Source organism: Sciurus vulgaris (genome assembly GCF_902686455.1).
Source record: "Sciurus vulgaris genome assembly, chromosome: 6".
In the NCBI taxonomy this organism is placed as follows: domain Eukaryota; kingdom Metazoa; phylum Chordata; class Mammalia; order Rodentia; family Sciuridae; genus Sciurus; species Sciurus vulgaris.
In genome coordinates, this window is record NC_136466.1 from 64,595,558 (window position 1) to 64,621,965 (window position 26,408).

A 26,408-nucleotide genomic window follows, 5' to 3' on the forward strand; every position below is an offset into this window, starting at 1 on the left:
TTACTAATATCTACCATTTTATTGAGTGCCAAGCACAAACTATTGGGATTATTTAGTTCAACTCATACCAAACTATGTAGATTATTTCATTTGACTCACAACGACTCATATGCATAATTATGAGCCACCATTTTGCATTCTGGAGAGAAGCTCAGAGAGATTAAGTGACTTGTCTAAAGTCACATAGCTGAAAGAGCAAGATCCTAGGATCTGGGCTGGGGAGATGGCTCAGCTGGTAGAGTGCTTGCCTTGCAAACACAAGGCCCTCAGTTCGATCCCCAGTACCAAAAAAAAGAAAAAAAAAAAAAGGAAAAAAAAAAAAAAAAAAAAAGATCCTAGGATCTTCCCTCCAGAAGTGAGTTACATAGGCAAGAGAGCTCCATTTGCACAGGTGACTACTCCCTCCCTCCATCACCTCCAACTTTCCACACCTGGTAGCACACAGATGTGGGCCGCTGTTCACAGGAAAGAAGGAGTGAGGAAGGTCTGGCTGAACCTATCACATCACCGTTGGAACCACAACTGAGTGTATGTCCTCCTAACAGTGGTTCATGCATTGCTTCTGCCAGCTGTCTGTGTTAGTGTCTGGCTTTTGCCCAGGATCATGTATAAATGCAGGGTGGAAAAGCAGATGTTATTTTTCTGCCTTGCTTAAGTGTGGATCTGGGCCCAAGGCCCCTTCTCACTCTCTACCCTGTCCTTTTCCCAGACAGAGAAGGAGCCAGGCTCCCCCACTCCCATTCAGCCAGGGGAGACACACCCAGCACTCTAAGCCAGATGGGGGAGCTCCACAACAGAATGATCCAGCAACCTTTTTGGGACATCTGGAATTCAAGGACACATTACTCTCTTTTTTTCTGAGAAAGACTAGACAATGAGATATGAAGATAAAATGAGATTTTATTTTTTATTTTATTTTGGCACTGGGTTTGAACCCAGGGGTGCTTAACCACTGAGCCACATCCCCAGCCTATAACAAAATATTTCATTTGCAGACAGGGTCTCTTTAAGTTGCTTTAGGGTCTCACCAAATTGCTGAGACTGCCTTTGAACTCACGATCCTCCTGCCTCAGCCTCTGAAGCCTCTGGGATTTCAGACATGTGCCCCTGCACCTGGACTAGATTTTATTTTTTAAGAGTTGTCCATGGGACTAGTAGAGCCAAAGCATCCTTGTGCTTCATGATGCAGTGCAAGAGAACCGTGGAGGAGAGTATCAGCATGTTGTGGTCAGACACGCCCGCCCTTGCCTCTAATTGACTGGTGACTTTGGGAAAACCAGAATTATCCCTCTCAGCTTCTGCATAGATAGAGTTTGAACTAGGTGATCCCTGAGATCCTGGCTAGTTCAGATGAACCTATGAGCCAGCCCATCCTCGGTTGATTTCAGTTTCACAGAGGGAAGTTACAAGTCCTTTTCTGTGAGGCATGAGGGAGCTGGGAGGGAATGCATGGATGAGAACTGCAGTTGTTGGCTTGGACTCAGCAGGACCAGCCAACATCTGTGTTGGATATAAGGGGCTTTGGTTGCTTTTTACCCTTAAAATCCCAGTCTTTTTCTCACTTAGGGAGTGGATTTAGCAGATTGTGCAGAAGAGAAACGGAATAATGATGATTGATAGGTCCTTTCCTTATCAGAGTTGTAGTTTTAATTAAAATGAGCATTATTAAAGTGAAGCCATGATTCATTTGTGGTCACAGACTGTCTTTCTTTTGCAGAAGGCTACCATTGATAAAGTCACAAAGGCGACAATTGCCCCAAATCTAGACCAAACAAGCAAACAAACAGAAAAGAACTCTGAGTCTGTATATGCTTCCCAAGCTCTTTTCAGCTGCTCTTGCCAATATTTTAAATATGATGGCTGCTATCCATGAAAATAACCTGCTTCCAAAGACCCAGTAATGCTGTGGGTGCCACACAAAGTTACCAACTAGAGGGAATCTCTTGCACTTAACTCTTTGCCTGGCACATATTAGGTCCTCTGTCAAAATCTGTCGAATGAATGGGTATATTTAACATTTACTTGTAGGAATAATTCCAAGGGAAAAGAACCTGAGAGTGCACACATTTGTTCTTGAACACCATCCTCCCTTTCATTGACAATTGTATAGAATATGAATTTTAAGACTTAAAATAAGGCCTAGCTATAAGAAACTAGCATGAGATCACCGTACCAAGAAAAACATGACAGCACTTTAGCAGAACAACCAAGTTATTATAATGCAGGCCCTGCCCTAGGCAGATGTGCCAGGAAGTTCATCCATCATTGTTCTTTCTTCCCTACCCTCTTTTCCTCTCTTTCTTCCAACTGTATCTGGGCTCTTTCTGAACTTATTTCAGCAACCTACTTGGGTGCATATTGCTTGCAAACAGGCACATCATTTCTCTTACTACAGATAATATAAAGAAGTAATATAGACCTTTAAGTCTTCTTTCAAGTAGAGGAAATTGTCATATAATGACTGTTTGACTAGGATACAAAGTAGATCTTTTTTAAAGTATGTTTTTAGTTGTTGATGGACCTTTATTTTATTTATTTATTTTCATATGTGGTGCTAAGAATCGAACCCAGTGCCTCACACATGCTAGGTAAGTACTCTACCACTGAGCCACAACCCCAATCCTACAGTGTAGATCATAATTGAGACCTCTTTCTGCCTTTGTACGTAAACCACAAAATCATTAGGGTTATCAGCAGCAATTAGATAGTTCAGTCTGCATTTGTACAGCAAACTTGGCCTTTTAGAAATATTGGCTAAAGAGCTGCTCATAGATTTTTGTTTGTGTGTTTGTTTCTAACTTTGGCCATATAAATGGAATGTTTTTATGTTTGTGTGTGTGTTCTCTCAAAGATTTTTCAGTCTCTCACCCCACTGCACCTGCCAACTTTCTTTGGATTTTTATTTGGAACTGTTCTTGCAACTAGCTTTCTTTCTGATTCATTCTTTGCTTAGAGGGGAGGGGTCAGTTAATGCCAATTTTACCAAGTTAATCTCAATATAAACCATGTGGTTTATGGTCTCAATAGAGCTCTGTGTAATAGTAATCACTAGATCCTTTTAAAGAAGCATCTATAAGGAAAGGCAAAATGAGTTAAATTTATTCATGGACCTAAAACCTTTGGTTAGAAAACATTTGAATTACTGTATGTATTATAATGGTATCATATATAATAAAATCAGATGTAATGAAAACATTTTGCTATTTTTTTTATTTGAATTAAAAGTGTTTATTGACCACCACCTCTGAGCCTAGCAGAATACAGATTGGCACAGGACCATCTAGCCCAACTAAATAATTAAACAAAAAAATTAGTTTAATAATAATAAGAATTAATATTTATTGCAATATTATTCAGAATCTCAGTCCTGAAAGCAACACAATTAGGTACATAGATTCCCTGCAAAAGTCTTTTTAAGTAATTTGTTTTAAGTCACACAAGCCTTCAGTGGTACAACCAAAATTCAGACTAAAGTTTATCAGACTCAGAGCCCCCCCTTTTTAAGAGAGAATATAAGCATTTATTTAAAGCAAGAAAGTAAAGCATAACTAATTACATATTTTGATAATTGTCATATACCACAAATATCATCATCACTAGAAGTTTTTTAAATAGATGACCATTCATGATACAGATCTATAATAATTTCTAACATGTCTTGGCATCATCATCTTTGTCTTTTCTTTAGCACCACTATATGGTGCTACCATAAATTCTGCCTTCTTTTGTCTTCTCCCAACTCTAGAGTCCCGAAGCGTTGGGTCCAGTCTGAGCACTTCCAGTTCAAGGCTAACTCCTCTATACATGTTTCCCATCAGGCTAGAGGGGTACAGGTGATAGGAGATGTGGAAGCAGCCAATTGCTGCCCCTCCTCTGGGTTGGGCAGGGGGACGCTTTTCAGCCTTCCCATTGGGAACAGTGTTGATTCCTGACATATCCAGAGCAATTCCACACTTTTGTACTTACCCCAACAACTTGCTAGGGAGATGCCCCTCACACTCAGCTCCAAAAGCCACTTTGCATTGAATTCTCGAAAATACCAATGAGGGATTTCTTAAGAATTTGGATGCCATTTTCTCCATACCTAACACTGTATGCTCCATCCTCTGAAATGAGCCCTAGGTAATACTACTGAAGTTTGACTTAGTGTGATCTGAGAATGTATGCAGTCACAATATCCTTAGAGATTTTTTTTTTTTTTTTTTTAACTTCAGCCTCCCCTTACAGACAAACTGAGACCCAATGAATTAGGGCTTTTTCTACTGGCTGGTTTATTGTAACTCACTGAGATTTTAAAAGTTAACTGAAATTTTCCCCCTCACCCATTACAAAAAAAAAAAAAAAAAAAAAAGAAAGAAAAAGAAAAGTACAATGGGTTATAGAAAAAAATTACCAAAAATATGAACAAATTAATAAACTTCAATGAAATTATTCAGAGACGGCTATTGTGAATCCAATCAGTATATTCACCTAGAAGTTTTTTTTTTTTTTTATGAATGTAGATGCCTCTGATTAAAATAGCACCCCATGTTCATGTTGTTTTATGTTCTTTTTTTCATTCTACATGTTATGACAGCTTTCCATGTTTTAAATATTCTCCCATAACATAATTTTAACTAGCTATATATTATCCCATTGCTTGGGATTGATTCCAAGGTAAATGAATCCCATTTTGTTTGAATAATTTTGGTCATTTCCAGGATCTTTGTATTAACAACAAAAATGAAATAAAAGATTCATTTTCAGTTGCAGTTTTTCAGTTAAAGTCAAATTAAAAGCCACCACAAGATGAGAGGTTGAATAATTTGCCCAAAGTCACTCAGTTCAGGAGTCTCTCTGACTGTAGATTTGAATCCCAATGTCATATCTCTGGAATGTCCCCATTCGAGTTACTTCATCCATTGTGCCATTTTCCATAGAAAACCGCTCTCTCTCTCTGCTTTCTTCATCTCTCAAATGAGCACATTTGTTTCCTCGCCCCAGCCCTTGTCTGCCTTCCTGCCTTGTTGAGGCTGTCAACATGTGTACAGGGACACAGTGTCCTGGGACCTGAAGCTGCACAGCTGGAGAGGAAACATGGCGATTTTTTGTTCCATCTCTCCTCATTGGCTTAACCTGTAAGCTTGGAAGCTGGTTTTAATTTTACATCTTCTCTCTGTATGTGTGTTTGTTTTTAGAACTTCTCTCTCCTTAATTCTTTCAAGGAGACCTTTATTTGAAAGCATGCTCTTTCCCTCAAAGCCAGTCTGTGTCTCAAATCTTGATGAGGTTACTTTGTTTAGGGATATTGATAAATTCAGAGTGGGATTTCTGGTTTTATCAACTAAGTAGGTTTAAATTATGGCCTTATAAAGAGAAAGGGCTTTAAGTAAGAAGGTTGTAAGGCAATTGAATATAACCCTCTGCTTCTAGAGACTTCATTGTGGGTTTATTCCACGAAGAAGATATGTTTTGTTTTTCTTTTGGTCATTTCATTATGTGCTTTAGCATACATCCCTTTTGCTATGAGAAATCATGGGGAAAATTTTTGTTAGGCTAAGGGTAGGAAGAAAAGGGACCTGTTATTCTGACCCCTTCATTTATATGATCAAGACTATGTGGGTCAAAGAGAGAAAATAGTTTGGCCAAGGTTATATAGAAAAATAGGTTTTTAAAAAGGTGGGACTCATAAGAGTTATTCTCCCTTGCTTTGGTTCATGCTTTTCCTCACAGTTGTTTTTGAGGAGGAAGGCAAAAGAATGTTTGGGACAAACCCCCTGAAGTCCCTCATGTTCTTGTGTTGAAGTCTTAACCTCCAGTACCTCAAACTGCAACTGCTTGGAAAGAGAGTCTCTAAAGAGAAAATCAGGTTAAATGAGGTCATTAGGGTGGGTCTTACTCCAGCATGTTTGGGGTCTCGTAGGAAGAGCATTAGGTCACCGACACCCAGAGGGAGACAGGAAGGCACAGGGAGAAGAGGGCCCCCAACAAGCCAAGGAGAGACACCTCAGAGAAACCAACCCACTGACCCACATCTCAGATCTTAGTCTGTAGAATAGTGAGAAGACGGGTTGCTATTGTTTAAGCCACCAGGTCTGTCACTTCTTTATGGCAACCCTAGCAAAGTCATACGAGGGAAATTTAAGATCAAATAATTTTGAAATCCAAAAGCTCTGTACAAAAAACTCTGAATGAAAAAAAAATATTGGGAAAAATTAAAACTTCAAACTTGGGAAATTCTCAATGAACAGAACAGGGAGATCAAGATAATTAATATTTGTAATAAATAATGCCAGGCCACAGCCCATGTTAATAGATTTTTAATCATAAATTTTATATATGGTATCTCATTAAACCCTTATAACATGCCTAGTCTATGGTTATTATTAGCCCCACTTTATACATGAGGAAACTGAGACTCAGTTTATTTAAATTACATAGTTACTAACTAACTGGTGAAGCTAGGCCTGAACTCCACCTCTTGTCTGACTTTAAAACCTTCACTTACGACTTCCCAGTAAGGAAGTTATTCCAAGCTGCTTAGGAACCTTACTTATCAAGTTGTTTAATGGTAGGAGAAAGAAGTAATACTCTCCGATGTCTCTATGACTTGGAATCCACTTAATTGATTAAACAGAAAGGATTTGGCTCCTGACTTAGAATAAAATACAGAATTGGGAAATTTAAGACAGTAACTAGGGTATTTGGGCTTTATTATAATCTCACTGGTAACTTATAGTTTCATATGTATGAATGAACAGTTATACCTAACAAAGAACTAACATTCCTAGTGCTGACTTCAGTCACTGAAGAAATCTGACCAGCTGAAGGAGAAACAGTTACCCACTCTGGGTCACATTTACTAATGCAGGAAATCAAACCCATACATCTAGAAGATGAATAGGGTTGAAAATTGTCTAGGCCAGAGTTTACAATGGCATTTTTTTAGAAATATTTTAAATAATAAGATGTGAATAAATATGTAACCAACAAAATCCAAGTCAAAAACCAAACCTGAGCTACCTGCATACCCATATATCCAGATGTTAAGATATGGGAAATATGAGGTACTTTCAACACCACATGTAGATGACTCTATTGCAGCACTTCCTCCCTGTCTTAAAGCTGTGTGGTCTGTCAGTGCCTGAAATGTATACATTAGATTTAGTTGGATGATGTCTATAAGAAAACAATAGGCAAGTTAAGAGATGAGTTGGCTTTGTTTCTAGCAGTTAAGTCCCAGCTGAACTAGGTTTAACTGTTACTTTTTGGTTCTACCTTGAGAATCTTTAATCCAAACACTTATCTTCATTCTTCATCCCCACCGCTCAGCTAGCCCAAGCCTCTGTTGTGGTAGTGCAAGAACTCCCTGACTGGTTTCTGTGCTTCCATTTTGTCTACCCCTAATTTATTCTGCATGCAAAACCAGGGCTAGCCTTTTGAAATGTAAATCAGTTCACTCCCCTGCGCAAACATCTTCTGTTGCACTTCAAATGAAACACAGGCCATGGTTCTGAGATCCTGCTGGCCTGGCCCTGCCTACTTCTGGTCTCCAGGCCTGCACAGCCTTCAGTGACTGGGCATTGACCCTCCTCCCCTCCTGCCTTCCCTGGGACATGACCTGCTCAGGTCCAGCTCTGAACTTCTGTACTAGCTGTTTTCTCAGAGTGGGGTACAATGTTCTTCTAGTATTCAGATTATTCAGGTCTCTGTTCAGATGGCAGCTTCCTAGATGTGCCTTCTTTGAAAACATATTCTAAAGCAGTTCCAGACTCTGCCTGGGTTCCACCATGCCCTTGTCTTTTTTTCTAAATTTCACTCATTACCATTGAAATTATACTAATTATCTAGTAACTTACTTCATCTTTGCCTTTTCAATCACTACCATGGCAGGGAGTTTATGTTTCTCACTATAGTATCCCTAGCATTATAAACAGGAGACATTAATAAACATTAAATGAAGGAATGAATGAATAAATGCACAAATAAAAAGTCACACAGCTCCTTCACTTTAAACTAATGTGCTTACCCTAGGTTAAGTGGTTTGGGGAGAGCAGGTGTCAAGGAAAAGGGGTCATCAGAAGGCTACTAGACAATCTGCTCCATGATTATAGGGACACCCCTGTGTGGTTCCCCACTGCATCACCAAGGCCAAGCTCAGGCCACCCTTGAACAAGTGGAATGGCGAATGAAAGATGATGTGGAATAACATGGAGAAAGTGGTAGCCTCCGGGAAACCTGCTGTGTCTGAGGTGTCCCGCAAAGGTTGTATCTTGTTTGCTATATTTTAAGACATCTCTTTAATACATCTCACTGTGAACATCTTGCTTTGGTAGGCAGAAAACATTGGCAACTGTAAACTTTAGCCTGCAACATTTCTGAGCAGAGACACGTCATAAAAGACTCTTTCAGAATGATTCCAAAAGGTTTTTCTCCTGGCGTTAGTCATTGAATGTTAAATAATGATCAGGAAGAGAGGATCACAGCCTGGTGACTCTGTGAGTAGGGATGAAGTCTGCGTGCCTTTGAGCACAGGGGGCATATTTCTGTAATATTAGCATAGTCTTTGCAGATAGTAAGCAGTCGTGAATACATTCCAGAAGGTTTCTGTTATGTGCAAAGCCTTAGAACTTTGCTGAAGGTAAAGAAACCTTTTGTTTTAGGATTAACTACCCTCTGAGAGTTCTGATAAGGTTGAAGTGGTGTCTCGTTTGTATCTAGTTCAAGAGCTCATTTCATTCCAGGTCTGTCTGACCTCTTGAAGTCCTTGTTCTCAGAGCATCTGCAGTTTTCTGTCAGTATAACTTGAGGAAGTTTGGGACTCAAGAGTCAAAAATAGCCACTGCTTTAATAGCCACCTATCTCTCCAATGAAAGCAGAGCCGTGGGAATATAAGCTTTTAAGCAGATGGAATGGGTAACCAAGAGAATTAGCCATCACCATAGTCCGCTTCGTGTGACAGGAAAGAACCAGAAAAAGAGTGACTCCTTCTTTCCCTCCAGGCCCCATATTCCTCTTTAGGAAGTGTGTCTGGGTCCTTAAGTTAAGGTGTACTTATAGACTAAACTGAACTAAGAAAAAATGAAAAGCCAAGTTACTTGTCAAGGCTAGAGGGAAAGGAGGGTAGGCATCCAGGTGGATGTTTGTGACCTTGCTTTTATAGAAAATCACGTTTATTGAGCATTTACTACGCACCAGAATCTGGGCTTAATGGTCACTATAACCCTTTGGGGACAGATATCTTTCTTATTTTACAACCAGGACTCAAAGGCCTTTCTTCTTACCCCCTCAAATTCTGCTGTTCTGTTCTGATTGACCATTTAGTTTCTTAGGCTGTGATGAGGAAGATGAAGCTCCTTTTGCTTTCTTGTAGCGCAGACTCCATCACTGATGTTTGGAGTCCAAGACAGAGCAAACTGGGGGACTTCTCTGGTCCTTGAAAAAATCCCTTCCTCCCACGCCTGCACTTTGCGGCCCCTCTGTGGTGGGATCTGGAGTCCTACAGCTGTGTTATTCTCTTAAATGCATCCACTGTGGGACAGTTTTAGGAAGTTGCATAAGCCAGTGGTTGTGTGTTTTTACCACAATCCCCATGAAGGATCCACCAGCTTTAAAAGTATAATATCTGACTTGCAGAAGAATCCCTGTGGCCTCCACAAATAGATGGGAGCCATTGCCTGTCATTTGAAGGTGCCCGCTCACACATTCCAAGACCCAAGCCTGCATTCCACTTCTGGGAATTGCATTTTGGCTGGCTTTCAGATTTAGTGAAAAGGTTTTTGTTTCTGAAAAGCAGTAGGGTGGGAATTCACTAGGCTTCCCTGTCATTGTAAAGACTCAGTCAAAGCCAGCTGTCAGTCAGAAATGATCAAAGAGGAGAACTGCCTCTTAAGAGGCATCCACCCAGCAGCAGAGAGAGGTGGTGAAGTCACTTGCTGGATCACAGAGCCATGACCAGACTCCAGGGCTCCTGACTTCTATTCCAGGAGTCTTCCTACCATCTCAGCCATTTTCAGTATGGCATTAGCTCAGACCCATCCATTAACACATGACTTCTACACCCCAGGCCCCCATTTCTGCTTCATAGCTGTATGGTTGGCCAGTTCCTCCAAATTATTATTTATAATCATGCAGCTCAGCTTTTTTGCTGCTCTTTCTCTTCTCTGCTGTATTAGCGAGTCCTTCCTGGACATCCTGCTTTGAAACTGAAGTGGCCTTGGGCATATTATTTTCCCTCCTTCTTCAATTCCTTTGCTGCTTTTCTCTGATTATGTCATGCATTTTCTAATCCATATTCCTGCTGTTGCACTGGCCCATAGCAGTCACTATTCTTTTTCTTTTTCATACAAATTTTCTTTATTAAATCCCTTTAAAAAGTTATTAAGTGCCATGTACAAATAAAGAAATAATGCAACTGAATTTTGTAGCTAAAGAAATAATGCAAATACACAAATAGAGGGAAGGAAAGAAAAAAGTTTTGGAAGTTCTCCATACCTCCTCCTTCTGCATCTCTTCTTCCAACTTTACTTAATATTAATAACTGATGTACATCCTTCCAGGTCCTTCCTCTGCTCAAACAAAAACATGAGACATGATGAGCATATGTACATTTAGTGCTGGTTTTTTTTTTTTTTTCTTTTGCAAGAATTAGAACATAGTTTTCCCATTGCTCCACAGTTTACTTATTTTAGGCATTTCTTCAGTTCAAGATACAGATTTTGCTGGGCATGGTGGTGCACACCTGTAATCCCAGAGGCTTGGGAGGCTGAGGTGGGAGGATCACAAGTTCAAAGCCAGCCTCGGCAAGTTAGCAAGGCCCTTAAACAATTTAGCAAGACCCTGTCACAAAACGAAACAAAACAAAACAAAACAAAGAATAAACAAAACCACCAGATTTAACCAACTTAAGAATTTAAGAATATCCCTAATAGTAGTAATCCATAGTGTGACTGTTGGACATTCCCGGACTAGGCTGAGTATTTTCTTTTTGGTTTTCCCACTATCCTTGCCACCTCTGTGTATCCTGTTCCATGCCCTGGAACTGCATGGTCTGCATTAATAAGCCCCTTTGCTGTTGGTCTTCTGATTACATTTAGTTCACGTGGCACCAGTAGGAGATTGGAGGAACATCGGGGTCATTTTTTTCAATGTCTTCCTGCAGGGTCACTGCAGGCTGTCTGTATGCTTCCCTGAAGGTTACAGCTTCCATATCCTCATCAACTTCTTGGTCATTCTATTGAGGATTAAATGAACGAAAAGTACCTAAAGCTTCTAACAGATTTTGGCACATAAGAAATTTTCAGTAAATGCTCATCATGAACTATTGTAGCCTTACTCCCATCAGAATTGCCTTTGGCCATACCTCTGTCCAAATCAGTTACTGTCCCAAGATCCATGTCAGACAAGTCCACTGTGGACACTCCCTTAATTACTGCCAGAACATTTTTCTCTTTCCCAATTAATAGACATTGCTTTTTTCATGTATATTCAGGTTTCTAAAAAATTGTGCATAAAGTACAGAAAGCCCCTTTATTATCTTGCATTAGTGTGGCATTTTTGTAATAATTGATGACTCCTTGATATTGATAGCATTGTTGACAGAAGTCCATAGTTTCCATTAGGACACATTCCTTTTGCTGAATGCATGGTGTCATTTGTCCACCATTATAGCCTCATCTGGATGGTTTCACGTCCCTGAAAATCCTGTGTTCCACTCACTATCAATTCATTCTTCCCTCCTCACCCCTGACCCTACCACTGGTAACCACTAATCATTTTACTGTTTCTATGGTGACACTTTGTCTTTTTTCACATTCTTCTGGCTTACTGTTTCATCTTTGCTTTTCCATAATATAGAACATCATGCAAGTACATATTTCAGGAATAAATTATTAAACTGGTTTATCTTTAGAGTCTAAGCCTTGGGTGGAATTCCAGGCACTTCCTCCTGGTGGAATTGGCATTTGGCTTTTGCACAGGCTCAAGGGCAAACAGGACAAAAATTCTGTTTGATAGAAGTGGGATCCCACTCCCCTAGGCTGCACGTGGATACAGAGCTGTCATCCATAGCAGATGGATTGGAACCCTAAAAAGAAACAATGCAATAGAAAACAAAAAACAAGACACACACCATCACATGAGTCTAGAACAATAGGATGAATTAGTTCTCTAAGGCACTGACTTTCTTAGTTCATAATGGACTTTATACACTGTCATGAGCACCATGTTTCTCAGGCAGTTCATATGTAATGATAATAGCTATAACTACCTTAAATTTCTTCTGCAGTTCAGATTTGACCTTCATTGTACCTGTATAAGAGTAATAAAATAGAAATTGTAGCATAATAGTAGTAGTCATTTATGTAATACCTACCACTCATGAGCCATCTGAAAGTATCCAGTCCTGCATCATGCCATTAATTCTTGTGGTAGCCCTGTGACATAGGCATTCTTGTCTGTACTTCATAGATACGTAAACTTCTTATAAATACGTAACCAGGTCCCTGTTGGCTCGTGTTGGTTCGTGTCTGCCCATGTTGGCCTGGCCCATGCTTCAATAGCAGGGATGGTATTTCTGCTGTTAAATCAGATTATTTTAGGTGACTCAGGAAGAGGACATTAAATAACACTGACTCAAAATAACGAGAAATTTTTCCTCTAATTCTTTTTCAATTCTTCTGATGAGATCCAGTAAAGATTCTCAAGTTGATGCTTATCTCTCATTAACACCTCCTTTATACTTGATAATTTTTTTTAACAAAATAGCAGATCCAAACTTATGTTTTTTGAATTTTTTTTTTTTTTTTTTTTTTTTGGTGCTGGGGATTGAACCCAGGGGCACTTAACCACCGAGCCACATCCCCAGCCCTTATGTTTTATTTAGAGACCGAGTCTCACTGAGTTGCTCAGAGACTCACTAAGTTGCTGAGGCTGGCTTTGAACTTGTGATCCTCCTGCCTCAGCCTCCTGAGCTACTAGGTGCTGGGCTCCTTTTTGAAACTTTTTGAAGGTAGAAGAATATATGTAAAATTTACTGATTTTTTAAAATTTATTCCTAGGTTTATTATTTTAGGTAAATGATGCTGGCTTAGAATTTATAGGAATAAAACATCATTTACTTTTAAAATACATTTATTAAAGGATGATATTAAACAAATAAGAACACAGTTTGCACCAGGATATGTCAAGTATTGTAAAGGAGCATAAGTGATTGAGATTTGCACAGACCCAACTGACCTTCCTACAAGAAGAGAATGGCTCCATGACTCCTCCTGCCCAGTGCCCCTCCCCCATCCTCTTGCTTTTGACTGGTTATCCACTTGAGCTTATCCACGTCTGGAACCCTGTTGAAGATTGACGACTGCTTATCAGGGGGCTGAGACTAAAGTGCCATCCATAGTTATTCCTCACATATGCTGACCCAGGGCAGATCACTTGTCAGGCTCTTTGATAACGGCATCTTCAAAATGGTCAGCATGAGGATTTGGGAGGGAAGAATGCACAGGACTGGCTTTGATGTTCTGTTCCTGAAGGCTGACTAGCCATTCTTCCCTGGTTAATACTGCCCTTGGCTACAGTTGCCGCCAACCTTCTGTTTTCCCTGCCATTTCTCCACCTCCAGGGCCAAACAGAATACAGTGAAACAGGGCAGGCTCCCCACGTGCTATGTACTCTGCACCATGGGTTGCGTGTTGAAGGAGTAACCCATGTTCACTTGCATCCAGCACACCTGGGTGGGTGTAAGTGTGTTTGGATAAAGAGAGAAATGAAGAGTGTGTTTGAAACTCACATTCGTAGCAGGTCTGTGGCTTGGAAGAGTCAACCCTGCTAAACTCCTCCTAGTTTCCATAAAGAATCAAAGCTAAGAAACAGACTTGCTCCTGAGTCTATCTTCTCCCAGGCCTTTCTCCCTTTTTCTCTCTGTCTCACAGGCATGCTTGTCATGGAGGGTCACAGAAGCAGATCCATATGCTGAGTAGGGAGGGTGGATGTGGGGGCGGTTAAGACCTTACCACCCCGTCTCCAGTCCTGTTGGAAGAGTGTAGCTTGTTATCTTTTCACGGGGGATTTTTTTGCAGAGGAAGCATGACCTGGAAGGGCCATGGGAACTTGCCCTGTGGGGGTGGGTTTAAAAGGAGAAGTCTAAACTGGTGGCAGGAACACAGAACAGTTGGTGAGGATTGACTAGGGACTGTTGTCTCTGGAATTCCCTTTATGGGAATGTCTGTTATATTTTGATTAACAAAGTGTTAGTTGAGTTTTTATTTGTGAGAGAAGGGTTTTACAGTGGCTTGTTATAAGTATAAGGATGGTAGCTCCCATGCACTGAGTGTTTACAGTGTGCCAAGCAGAGATCAACTTTTTAGACTAAGACCCATAATCCTTACCAGCACCCTAAGCTGCCTTACCTAAGGTTGCATATGTAATAAGGTTGCAATGCAGGTCTTCTTAGAACCTCCTTAGCAAATCAACAAGATTTCATCCATGTGGTCTATCCATCCTGATATATTCTTAAGAGTGAGAGTGTTTTTTGAAAGTCAAATCTAATCGCCCCAGTGGAAATGTATTTAAGATAACCACCCATGCTTTCATCTGGATTTTAAAAGGATCTTGAATTCCTATGGAGGCTCCGAGTTGGTGCTTTCTGGTTTGAATGCAGGTAACAAATTATTTGATTCTAGAAGTTCCATTCTCCGCTTTATACCCTCTCTCTCTCTTCATGGGGTCATAGCTTGTATTCCGAGCTGCTGGAACGTCTGCCGAGCATGGAACGGATGTGTCTGAAGCTCTGGTTTCTTCTGGAGGCGCGTTCTCATTACCTCAGATAGAGTCAGCAGCTCTTTACAACAAGAACTAGACAGGGAAAACTAAATGGGGACCAACATGTCCAGTAAGCTTGTATTCCAGATTCTGTCTCCTCATTCCCTGTGCTAGTTGTAATCAGTGCTGTCCTTAAGATCCCTTGTTAAGGGTTTATTGCCTGCACCCTTGCCGCTCCTTTCACTCCCCCTCCCTCATTTTCCTTCCCTCCTCCTTCCTTCTCTCCTTTCCTCCTCTCACAAAATCATAATTTTAAATTTTTCTAAACTTTTTTATGCCTCAGTGAAGGAAAAGAGGTTACACTTTTATCCCACTTTAAGGACCTTTGCTACCCTGAATTGTCGATAAGGTCGCTTTACTGTATTAACACATTTCAGGCCACAGAGCGTAGGTTTAATGCATTGATTTCTTAAGTATTGGCTAAATTTAGTATATTTGAAAAGTTATCTAATGCAGAGAACTAGCCTGCAGTTTTAACACTAGAACAGTCAGATTCAGTATCAGAGCAGAGACTCCTGTCAGAAAGAGCCTTTTATTGTAAGGTTTAAATATACTTGGTACAGTGGCCTGAGGAAAATCAGTACCAAGAGGTGAAAGACTGCAACTGTAACTAATTCACTAGGTCACTTGTGTAAGTCACCTCTCTGTGTATGCCTTCCTATGTGGATGATAGAAATGATTTTCTCCAATATACTTCCTGAAGCTTTAAAAAGAAATGAACATACTATAAATAATATTAATGGAATAAGTGTAACTGATATTTATTAGGTGTATTACTGTGGGCTAGGTATTGCATGCTGTCTCCCCCTCACTCCCACCCCATACCCTCACCCTCATTCCTGGTAGTGACTCTGGGAGGTGAGCTAAGTATTATCATCCACTCTGATCTGAAGAAAAAACTTGAGACTCCGAGAGGTTTAGTCCTAACTTAAGATCCCATGCCTAGTTGAGTGGTCTGATTTTCCCAGTAGTGAGGAGAACACAGCTGGACTCTAGCTTGCCAGTTGGTGGCCTGACACCCTGCTGGTTTCAGGAGGGTGAAGCACTTGCCCTTGATACCTTACAGGACCTAAGCAGGGTCCCCAGCTGGTTGCACTAGGCTCTGAATAGCTTCATTTTGGGTGCATATACTCTCCAGATCACCCCAGCATGCCTTAGAAATATCACTCTTCTGTATATATATCATTACATGAGAAAGACTGCTGAGCTAGACTGATCTAGACTGTGGATGCTTTATAGCCTAAACTGCCAGAAGCAGAAAACAAAGAGACCCCAAAAGCCACTGTTCATCGGTGAAGAGGATATGTATCACAGATTTGATTGCTTATCTTTTCAGCTTTTAACCTTAGCATGTGTTAATCTATGAGGCCAGTCCTCGAGTTTATAGACAAGCATTTCTGTGCCCAGTGACATTTAGTTTTATGTGGCCTGGGGTTGGTCAGTATGTGTCACACCAGCCCTCAAATTCCTCAATGCCAAGCTTAAGAAGTGCCTTTTAGCCTCTGTGTCTGATGGTTGGTGTTCTAGGCTGCCCTTTGTAGTAGATCCACCATGCATGGAAAAAGTTCAGAATTATCAAGTGGGGCTTTAGCAGGAAGGGATAGAAAACAAGCTAAGGACCCCCAAAGGAAGCATTTATTTGAGATCTGTGAGTTCAGGTTTTGATACTTCTGCTCTGCAAAACGAAGACAAATAATAATAACAACAATAATAATAATACTTATAAACCATAGAGCATGAGTATTTTCACTCTCTTTTCTGAAACTTACACCAATCTATCACTCATCTTTGTTTTGATTTCTGATTTTGGGGCCAGTAAGAGCTTATTTAATAACCATTTGAAGAGTTTCCAATGACGCCAACTCCATGCTGTTAATTCCACTTGGCTCAGCTCCTTCTACTCCTGAGGTGTCCATAGGCCTGAGACGAGTCCCTTCCCTTTGCTGACGTTCGATGCTTGTTGAAGGAGGTGATGATCACACTAGTGGTTCGGGCTGAATGTCTTCAGCCTGGTCATATTTCATAACTGTCCTCAGATTGGCCCCTTTCCAAAACCTAGTTTAGTTCAGCTCTTTGCTGGAAAGATAAAGAACATTAGGAAAGCATTGAGTCCTGAGAGGGACTCTTATGGTTATCAAGGTATTACGTTACGAAGCTTCTACTGGAAATGCTGCTGCCTTCATAGACGCACAGGACTGTGAGTGGGACTGTGGTTTCTGTGCTGAACTGTGACTCGGTGCTGGGCTGGCTCATGGCTACAGAAGAGCTGTCTAGGGAGCTTATAAAATATAGATGCAGTACCCGAGCAGGGACTGGGAAGAGGTATTTTCTAAAGTGTATATGAATTTGGACATGCAGCCTAGGCTGTCTCATGTAACCATGCATTACTGATAAAACAGTAGCTTGCACCACACCGTCCTTTCAATTTTTTTTTCCTCAAAGGTCAGATTTCATAGCCACTTCATGTGGTTTTCTGACTCAGATGCCTTTATGTTATGCTGATATAATGCAGCTCCCTATATCCCACCCTTTACTATTCCTTAGACCAGTATATGACAGCTTGGTCTCAGGAACCAAGGCAGACAGATTAAGCCATGAAAGGAGTCTTTGGATTAGTGAGAGGCTAATCAAACAACATAAATCAGCTCTTGCAGGACTTTTTAATTGTTCAAACTTAATTGCAGTGGGAACAGGTGAAATTTGCTGAGAAGTCAGGTAATGCATCCTGGGGGAGAAAGCCTTCGGCTGGAGGCTTGGCAAAGGAAAACATGGTTGCTAGATGTCAGGTGAACATACAGGAAGGCAGAGAGAACATTTTTGAAAAGCTTTGGTGGCCAGAGAGCCTGATACGTGACAAGAACTACATGATTCATGGTTTCATCACTGCACAGAGAACGAGGCAGTATGAGGGTGGCAGAGAGGTTCACGAGGGGCTTGTGTGTCGGGTATAGTGGGAATACGTATTGGACCTCATCACCACGGCTTTCATGCCACATATGTAGAGTTCCTCCTTTTTTCCTTTTTTTTTTTTAATAAACATTTCATTGATCTGTATCTTTTAAGAAATCCTCTCTCCTAATAATATGACATGATGAAATTTCTTATTCCCTTGCAACACCTTGGGAACAGGAGAAGTTAAGTGGTAATTTTCTGTATCCCACATGGGGCCCTACTTCTATGTCTCATTTTCTGGCCCTGTTGACACGTTTTCATTTTAGACATCAGAAGTCACCCGTCTGTGGGGCTTCTTTCTCCACAAAAATCTATGTCTTCTTTGGAAGCTATCTTATCAAACAGGGGCCAGGGAATGAGCATCATAGGCATGGGTGATATTGGATGGTTCTGAATACGAAGCCTTCCTGCCCTTGACCTCTTGACCTACCACCCTTCATCCCCAGACTCAAAGAACCGTGGAATACATCTCTCCTGAGCTTTGCAGCCAGACCACCTTTTCTACACAGGCGTTCACTCATCTGCTCACCGTGCTTCCATGTGTCTCAGTGTGTTTTCATTCAAACCTTAACTCTTACCAACCCCAAGATGTTAATAGCTTTCCTGTTTCCCAGCTTCCTTCCATGCTACTCTCCTTGAACCTAAGCTCTGGCCACTTGATCTTTTTTTAGGTTTTCAAAGAAATAAACTTTACTCCTATTTCAGACCTTCTGCACATGCTGTTCCTTTTGCCTGCAGAAGTTCTACATCCTTCCCCGTGTCTAATTGCTCAGACCTGACAAGACCTTTTACACCTCTATTTAAATAAGCTCCTCTCCCCTATATTCTCGACACTTAATAGACAATTTTACATTGTTGTTAGCTTTTTCTACCCCTTTACTGCTAGACTTTCCCTTTAAGTTCCATAAAAGCAATGTACATACGTGCCTTATTCACAACTGTAGCCTCATCACCTGTTTCATAATAAATATCCAACAATTATTTGCTGCATCAGTGGATGAATGATAGATAAATGGATAGATGGATGGATGGATAGATGGATGGATGGATGGATGGATGGATGGATGGATGGATGGACTGATGGACAGAGCTGAAATCTCTAAGTGGAATTCTTCACAAAATCCAGCCAACCATTCTTTATTCATGCCATAGCCCCTCCAGCCAGGCTCCCCCATTAATCAACAAGTTGCATCCGTTCAGTCACAAGCTCCTACTTCAGTCTCAACTCCATGCATTTAATGAGATATATGATCTCTAGGGTTGACACTAATTTACCCCTTTCCTGACCTATATAGAAAAAACATATTTTTGTTAATAATTTTATATTATATTTTCATTGTTTAGAGTTGTATGACATATCCAAATTTCATCTAAGTAAAAACTTTAAAAGACTTTATTTTTCTTAGGTTGAAAACAATAAAAATGCCCTCAGAAACTGTGAGCAATAGTGAGTATAAGGAAGCAAATATAAATCCTGCATAATTTCTTCACCCTGAGTCAAACAATATAGATATTTTGTCTGTTTCTATTTAGTGATTTTCTTACACATCACAACTCATGTGCTTGTGTACATACATATATAAATATCCTGAATTTTGAACATAATATGAGCCAAACATGTCCTTGTGTCATTATAAATACTTTTAGAAGCATGTGGCCATGATAGATTGCAGAAGCAAGACATGAAACTCCATAATAATTTTAACTGGGTACAAAGAAAGTCTGAATCCCCCACATATACACTTAACTCAGATGTTAGTGTCTTGAGCACATGAGATGTCATTATTAAAAGTGTTTCTGCCAGACTTCCAAAACAACAAATTGGGAGAACCTTGGCAAACCGCTCTCCTCTGAAGTGCTAACTATGGCAATGACTCATGTTTTCTTTCTTTTCTAGAGCGACCGTCTCCTTATCAAGGGAGGCCGAATCGTCAATGATGATCAGTCCTTCTATGCTGACATTTATATGGAGGATGGCTTAATAAAGTATGTATATAGAACTTTGCTCTTTCTTTTTAAACTTGCTCTCTTCATTGGAGCCCTAAAAGAAGTCTGTATTACATAAATGAAGTGAACACTCTAAATTTGATCAACAGGATAATTCTCAAGACCCCTTTGTACAAGGTATATTGACAGGCACTTTAGGGTCATGGGAAAATGGAAAATGTACCACTGTCCTTAAGGATACTGATAAATGTGCACAAATCACAGCACCCTAAAATTTTCTGGCCTGTGTAATAGGTATCAAAGGAGTTGAAATCAGGATAAGCAATTTAGAAGTGCACAGAAAGAAATCCATTTATAGTTGTAGTTTTGGGAGTAGAGAGTGTATTTATTCATTTATTTATTTATTTTCTCCAGATTTTTATTGGTGCATTATAGTTGTACATAATGGTGGGATTTGATGTTACATATTCATGCATGTACTCAATATAAGAATATAATTTGGCCAGTATCATTCCTCAGCACTTCCCTCTCAGTACTAGAAAGTGTATTTGAAGTGAACTTTGACAAAGGGGGTAGGACTTAGAAGGTCAGGGCAGAGATTGAACATGCATTTCTGGCATGATTTTCAAATAGTTCATCAGGCATGTATAATTTCTTTAAAAATGGTTTGCTTTTAGATGCCTATAAGAAGAATTCCACTTAATTTTTATGTATACCTTCCTTATTTATGACCTTCAAAGCAGGATTGGATTTTTGTAGATTTTTTTTTCCAGTCTTTAATCATGTACCACAAGGTACACCAATCACACTAATAAGATATTGTATAAAACTGTTGTATCCAATTCATCATCTTAGTCACCTCTGACCTCATTCAGTTTTATTTTTATATTGTTCATCTTCATTGGTTAGTTTAAGATTTTGATTATAGGAGAAGTCTTATTTATCTTCAAAAAGTTAGCTCAGATATAGTTTTCTGTAGGGAGATAGAGGTTCTTTATCAGGTCCCAAGCCTAAGCAAACTTCCCTTTCTGTGGAAGCCCAGGAAAACTGCATCATGGTCAGGCTAAGTTCTGAAAACATTCTGTGCTTTTATCAGTCACAGCAATTCTGTCATGGCTAGGTGCCCAATAGCGAGGACCATATCTTCCTCACCTCTGCTCTCCCAATACCTAACCCAGTACTGTAGCACATGCAGATTTGATTAGAGCTACTGTTCACAGAGGGTGCAATAGGTGCCAGACACTGTGTTAAACACTTTCCATGCTCTCTCATTCTCTGCCAGCAGTTCTATGAGGTAAGTACTATTATTACCCTCTTTTCTCAGATAAGGAGAAAGAGGCACACAGAAAGTAAATAAGTTTCTAAAGGTCAGCATATTTGTGAAATACATGGAATGACCGAGTGAACGAATGAATGAATGAGCAAATACAAAGGTACTCATTCATGGTGTCCTTGCAAATTCACATCATTATTCTTCTATATTAGAAGAGAAATGGAAATAATAGTCAAACCACAGTATGATGCAACAATTTCTTGAAAATATAAGCCACAATTGAGATCATATTTTTCTATTAGTAAAAAATTATATTGTTGGAGGTATGCAACACTTAGAGACTTTCACTTAGAGACTTTCGGAGATGGAAAAAATTTAGTGCCTAATGTCTCCTCCTTATTTCAGAGCTCATGACAGTCATCACTAACTGACCACACAACTTTTTCACAGTTGAACCTAAGATCTTCACACGTTATTTCAGGCATCCAGAAGTAGAGTTGAATATGTAGGATGAATCCTTTTTGCCATATTTATTAGGAAGACTGGAAGATCACGTGCTAAGGATGTTACAGAAGGAATTGACCATCAATTGTTTGTTCTGGTGGTGAAGAGAAGGTTGTGTGAACATGACCTTCATCCATCCTGAAAGTTTGTATGTCTCCAACAACCTTCCTAACTCAATGAGTGTAAGAACAGAAAGATGTCCTTCAATTGTTGCATAATCATTCGACTGTCTGAATATTTATGGAATACTTAAAATGTGCAGGGCAGCTTAAGTCTAAGGCACGGGCACTGCTGTATTCCATGGTGTGATAGCTGTCACTGGGGCCCAAGTCATCATGCTCTCTTCTCCCCAGGTGCCTTAGGATCTCTTAGGGAAACTAAGATATTTGTGTATATGCAGAGAACCTAACACTATGAGGTAACAGCAATATCAAGTATTAAATTAGTACAATAGATGAAATTCAGAGGAGGGAGAGGCCTGGACATTAGTTATAACAGCTGGTGTTTATTGAACTGTAATATGCTTTTAGATTTTTATGGGCTCAATAGATACTAACATTTAATGTACACAAGTCTATGGAGGACACATTACATTATATGGATGAAATAACTGATCAGGCTAAGTTGGCCATGCTCATACTGCTGGTGAGAGCCGAGACTGATCCAGGTAGCCTCCATCCAGGGCATGGCCACACTCTTTATTATCAGACTGGTTGTCAGTAGGAACTTGAAGAGAAGAAGACAGATACTGAAACTTCAAGGATTAATGTGCCCTTGATCAGGATGGGGGAGAAAAGGGGAGAAGGCATTTCTGTTTCAGACTTGTTGTTAATGCTGATTCTCAAAATGGGTGAAACACACGCACACACACACGTGCACACGCTCGTACCAGGCAATTCTTCATTCCCTTGGTTCTCAGTTTCTCTCAGAGGAAAACTGATGAGAAAGAAAAATGGGAACAGAACTGGTCTAGAGTGGAGTTAAGATCAGAGTCTGCATTTTTTCCACAGTGTGTTTTGAATTGTGGTGGCCCTGGAATGGCCCGTGGTGATGTGGTGAAGTTGAACTCTTAGAGATGTCAGAAATACTTTAGTTGTAGAACTTAAAGTCTGGTAGGCCAGTGGTGGACTTCTTACTGCCCCAGGAGAGAGTCTTTCTAGCTGCCTGTGTATGGAAAGGGAAAGCACTCATGCCACGGGCAGTGGGGTACTTATATATCCAAGAGGAGGTGCCCAATGATGATATAGAGGCTATGCATGCTAGGTTTACCTGGACAGCTTTGACCTACTGTCTAAATCAAGGCCGTGAAATCACATGAAAACCAACCAATCTTCAGTGGTCTGTCAAAACCACTGTGCAGGGAGTAGTTGCTGATGTCACTCTCCTTGGGTGGTGTGCCTTTGAGACGTTGGTCAGCTTACTCCCCACCTGAGTCCCCATTGCTCTGAAGCTCCCCAGACCAAGCTGTTTCTTGGGGAGGTTGTCATAATCACCAGCCTTGACTTGAAGCTTCTATAGTGATGCTGACCATACAACAGCAGCTGGTGCCAGGGGCTTCCGAATCTTTGACTATGTCCCCTGCAGATCTACTGCCAGCTGTGGTTGCCTGATGAATCACCAGGGAAAGGTCAGATGGGCATTGAGGACTGAGGTGGGAAATGACCCAGTCAGAGTCCTTTTTTAGGAGCACAGATGACAGACTTAGAATGTAACTAAGTTCCCACACCTGTCCTTGTAATGATTCATTTTCTTCTGTCTCTCATAACAGTCCAGTAGTTTACACTTCTTCTAGCCTTTCCAAAATTATTCCTCACCCTTAAATAAAGAACAAAATGAAAATGCTTATTTTTTTTTCAAAAATGTTCATTACACACACTATATTCTAGACTGTCAAACCACTGGGTTTATGGTCCAAAACCAGGACACATAGTCCCATAACAGATCATTTCCTGTCAATAAAAACACATGTTTTCTGTATATATATCTATTGTTGTTTAAAGATTGCTAGACTTGTGAGTCATTTGCAAAGACTACTTCAACAAATATATTACAGTGTTTAAAATTCTATGTTTGTCTTGAGAGTTGGTCTTTTAAATTGTCAGTTGTTTCACTGTCTCACCAGGCAAATTGGAGACAATCTGATTGTCCCTGGAGGAGTGAAGACCATCGAAGCCAATGGGAAGATGGTGATCCCTGGAGGCATTGACGTCCACACTCACTTCCAGATGCCGTACAAGGGAATGACCACAGTGGATGACTTCTTCCAAGGGACAAAGGCTGCCTTAGCAGGCGGCACCACCATGATCAGTAAGTCTTCATTTTTTGCACATTCCTGATGCCCCAAGGTGTGTGCTTTACAAATGTGCCATCCACAGTGCTCTCTGATGATACCTGGTATGCTTCTTTCAATTTGGTTCATAAACTTTCTACCTAATGGGACCTGAGAAAACCAGATTGGTCTAAGGAAATTGTCAGCTCACTGTAGCTGTGTAGAGGAAATTCCTGAGGCTTGTGATCATGAAAGCAGCTAAGAGAATGATAATTCAGACTTACAGTTCTTGGGGAAATAGTGGGCTTCAGTGAATTTAGTGCTATTTGGTCTGTGCTAGATTTTGACCAATTTCTATCTTTAAGATGAGGCAAGCTGTGAGAGTGGTTTGCCTTGTGTTTTATTTTATTTTATTTTTTGGTTTTGTTTTGTTTTGTTTCTGGTAACTTGCAATTCCAAAGAAGCCTAGGGAGTTGCATGTCATTGGATTACTGAACCCATAGCATTCCAGGGCAGTCCTTCCTGTCCTGAAGGAATCTCAATGAATTGGGCCCTATTCCGGCACTGGCTCCAAACTTGGTTAGCCAGAGCACTGTTTATTTTAACATCATATACATTCAGCCCTGATCAGGGAACAGCCTGAGCCATAGAATCACCCTCTCTTCATGCACCTCTTTTGGCAGGAGCACTAGCAGGGTTCAACTTTAGCTATTTGAGTGTGGAAACCCAGGAAAACTGCATCAAGGCCATAAAAGGTGCAATCCAGGGAGATGAAAGCATTTCTCCAGTCCCAGGGGAAAGCAGCTGACTTCTCGGCTGCTGCTGCCCACGAAAGCCCTGGTATTGCTCCAGACATTAGCAGTGTGGCTGCATGCATTTGCTTTCCGATAAGTGCACTCAGGCTGCCTTTGACACAGGCGGAGGAAACAAGTGATCGTGGCTTGGCTTTCTGCCACATGGGTGCACATTTGGACCTGCTCAGCCTACCTGAGGTGCACGTCATGCTTGGACTTTTGTATTAGGGAAGGAGCAAGGGGAAACCAGAGATGGGGTGACAAGGGTAAAGCAGACCAGGAACCACAAAAGCTTTTGTGTCCTTCCCAGGTAACTTAGAAATCCTAGACATGCAAAATAAACAAATGAATGGATGAATAAATAAGAAACCTTGCAATCCCATATCACTGTTAGAGTTGACTATATGTCTACACACATTTTCCCCTTTTGAAAACAATAATCATAGTATTTGTACTGTATTTTAGCTTGCCATTTTCATGAAATTATATATCCTGAATATCTTTCCACTCTTTATTTTTTTCCTACCACAATATTTTAAAATGGATGCCTAACCATCGATTTATGTATTTAACCATAAATATTTTCCTATTGTTAAAGACCTTAATTATTTTCAGGTTTTTCACTCATATAAATATATTGGTACACATCCTTGGAACTGAAATTTTGCATACAGCCACACTTCTTTCCCTAGAAATAACTCATAAGCATGGGAATAATTATTGAGTTAAGGTATGAAAAAATGCCCATGTTTTTGACATATATTTCAAAATTGTTCTCAGGAGAGTTGCACCAATTCACACTTTACCTCAACTATCCAGGAGGAATATGAGAGAATAACTTTTGTGTTATCCTCACTAATTGTAGATATGGTGATTTAAAAAAAAAAATTATCTGTGGTTGCAGGGCAAAGAGTAGTTTTGGACCTTAAGGAAACTAGATTCTTGCCAGAAAGTTCATATGTAAATGAGATCTCTGGGCCTCAGATTCACTTACCTGATGCCAGCCCTTTCTGCATCAGTAAGCAGGAGCACCTCAGTTTCATGTACCTGGCATACCTTTAAAGTGATCTCTCCTACTCTGGGAAGAGAGCTCAGCTTTGTCAGTAGTGACTGGACTCTAGTAATAAAAGCACCTAGTGGGCATTCACTGTTGGCTAACGTTCACTGAGCACTTACCACATGCCATAAATCAGGTAAAGCATTTTATATGCCTTTTTCCATTTAATTGTATAACAAACTGAGAAGGAAGGCACCATCACATCCTATTGCCCACCTTGGCACCTGTTTCAAGGAGAGAAAGGAGAGGTTTAGGGAAATTAGTAATTTGTCACAAATCCCATAACTAAGGGACATTTAACTCAGCATTATGGAGCTACCAGGGAACACTTTCTAAGTTCAATGTCCCAGTTAAGAAAGCAAGTGCAGGCCTGGTAGGAGGAGTGAAGCCCTGTCTGAGTCACCCACCTGGGCCTCTATCATCCAGTTGACCACGTGGTGCCGGAGCCTGAGTCCGGCCTGACAGAGGCCTATGACAAGTGGCGTGAGTGGGCTGACGGGAAGAGCTGCTGCGATTATGCCCTCCATGTGGACATCACCCACTGGAATGACAGTGTCAAGCAGGAAGTGCAGAACCTCATCAAGGACAAAGGTGAGCGCCATTATGCCCTCCTCCCTTTTCCCTTGGCTTCTCCTGCCTCTCCACCCCACACTGTCCACTCAATTGAGTCATTCCTTCTTGTTTGGAGTCTTGAACATTACACATAAGTACTAAAGTAGGAGTCCCACTTTGTTCCAGGCACTTTGTTACTCAATCTTACTTCCTACGGGATCCTCCGGAGCTGGAGATCATTACTCCTACTTTGCAGGTGGA

At 40.6% G+C, this 26,408-nt stretch overlaps 1 protein-coding gene across 2 annotated transcripts in view; it reads left to right on the top strand.

Annotated features, from left to right (window-relative positions):
* The window catches only part of DPYSL3 (dihydropyrimidinase like 3), a 104,909-nt gene that overhangs the window by 55,176 nt on the left and 23,325 nt on the right, over nt 1–26,408 (top strand). For both annotated transcript variants that reach the window (XM_079144765.1, XM_079144766.1), the window contains 3 exons: nt 19,649–19,737; nt 23,598–23,782; nt 26,022–26,186. In XM_079144765.1, the coding sequence (XP_079000891.1) occupies nt 19,649–19,737; nt 23,598–23,782; nt 26,022–26,186 (439 nt within the window). The remainder of the gene's footprint in view (nt 1–19,648; nt 19,738–23,597; nt 23,783–26,021; nt 26,187–26,408) is intronic.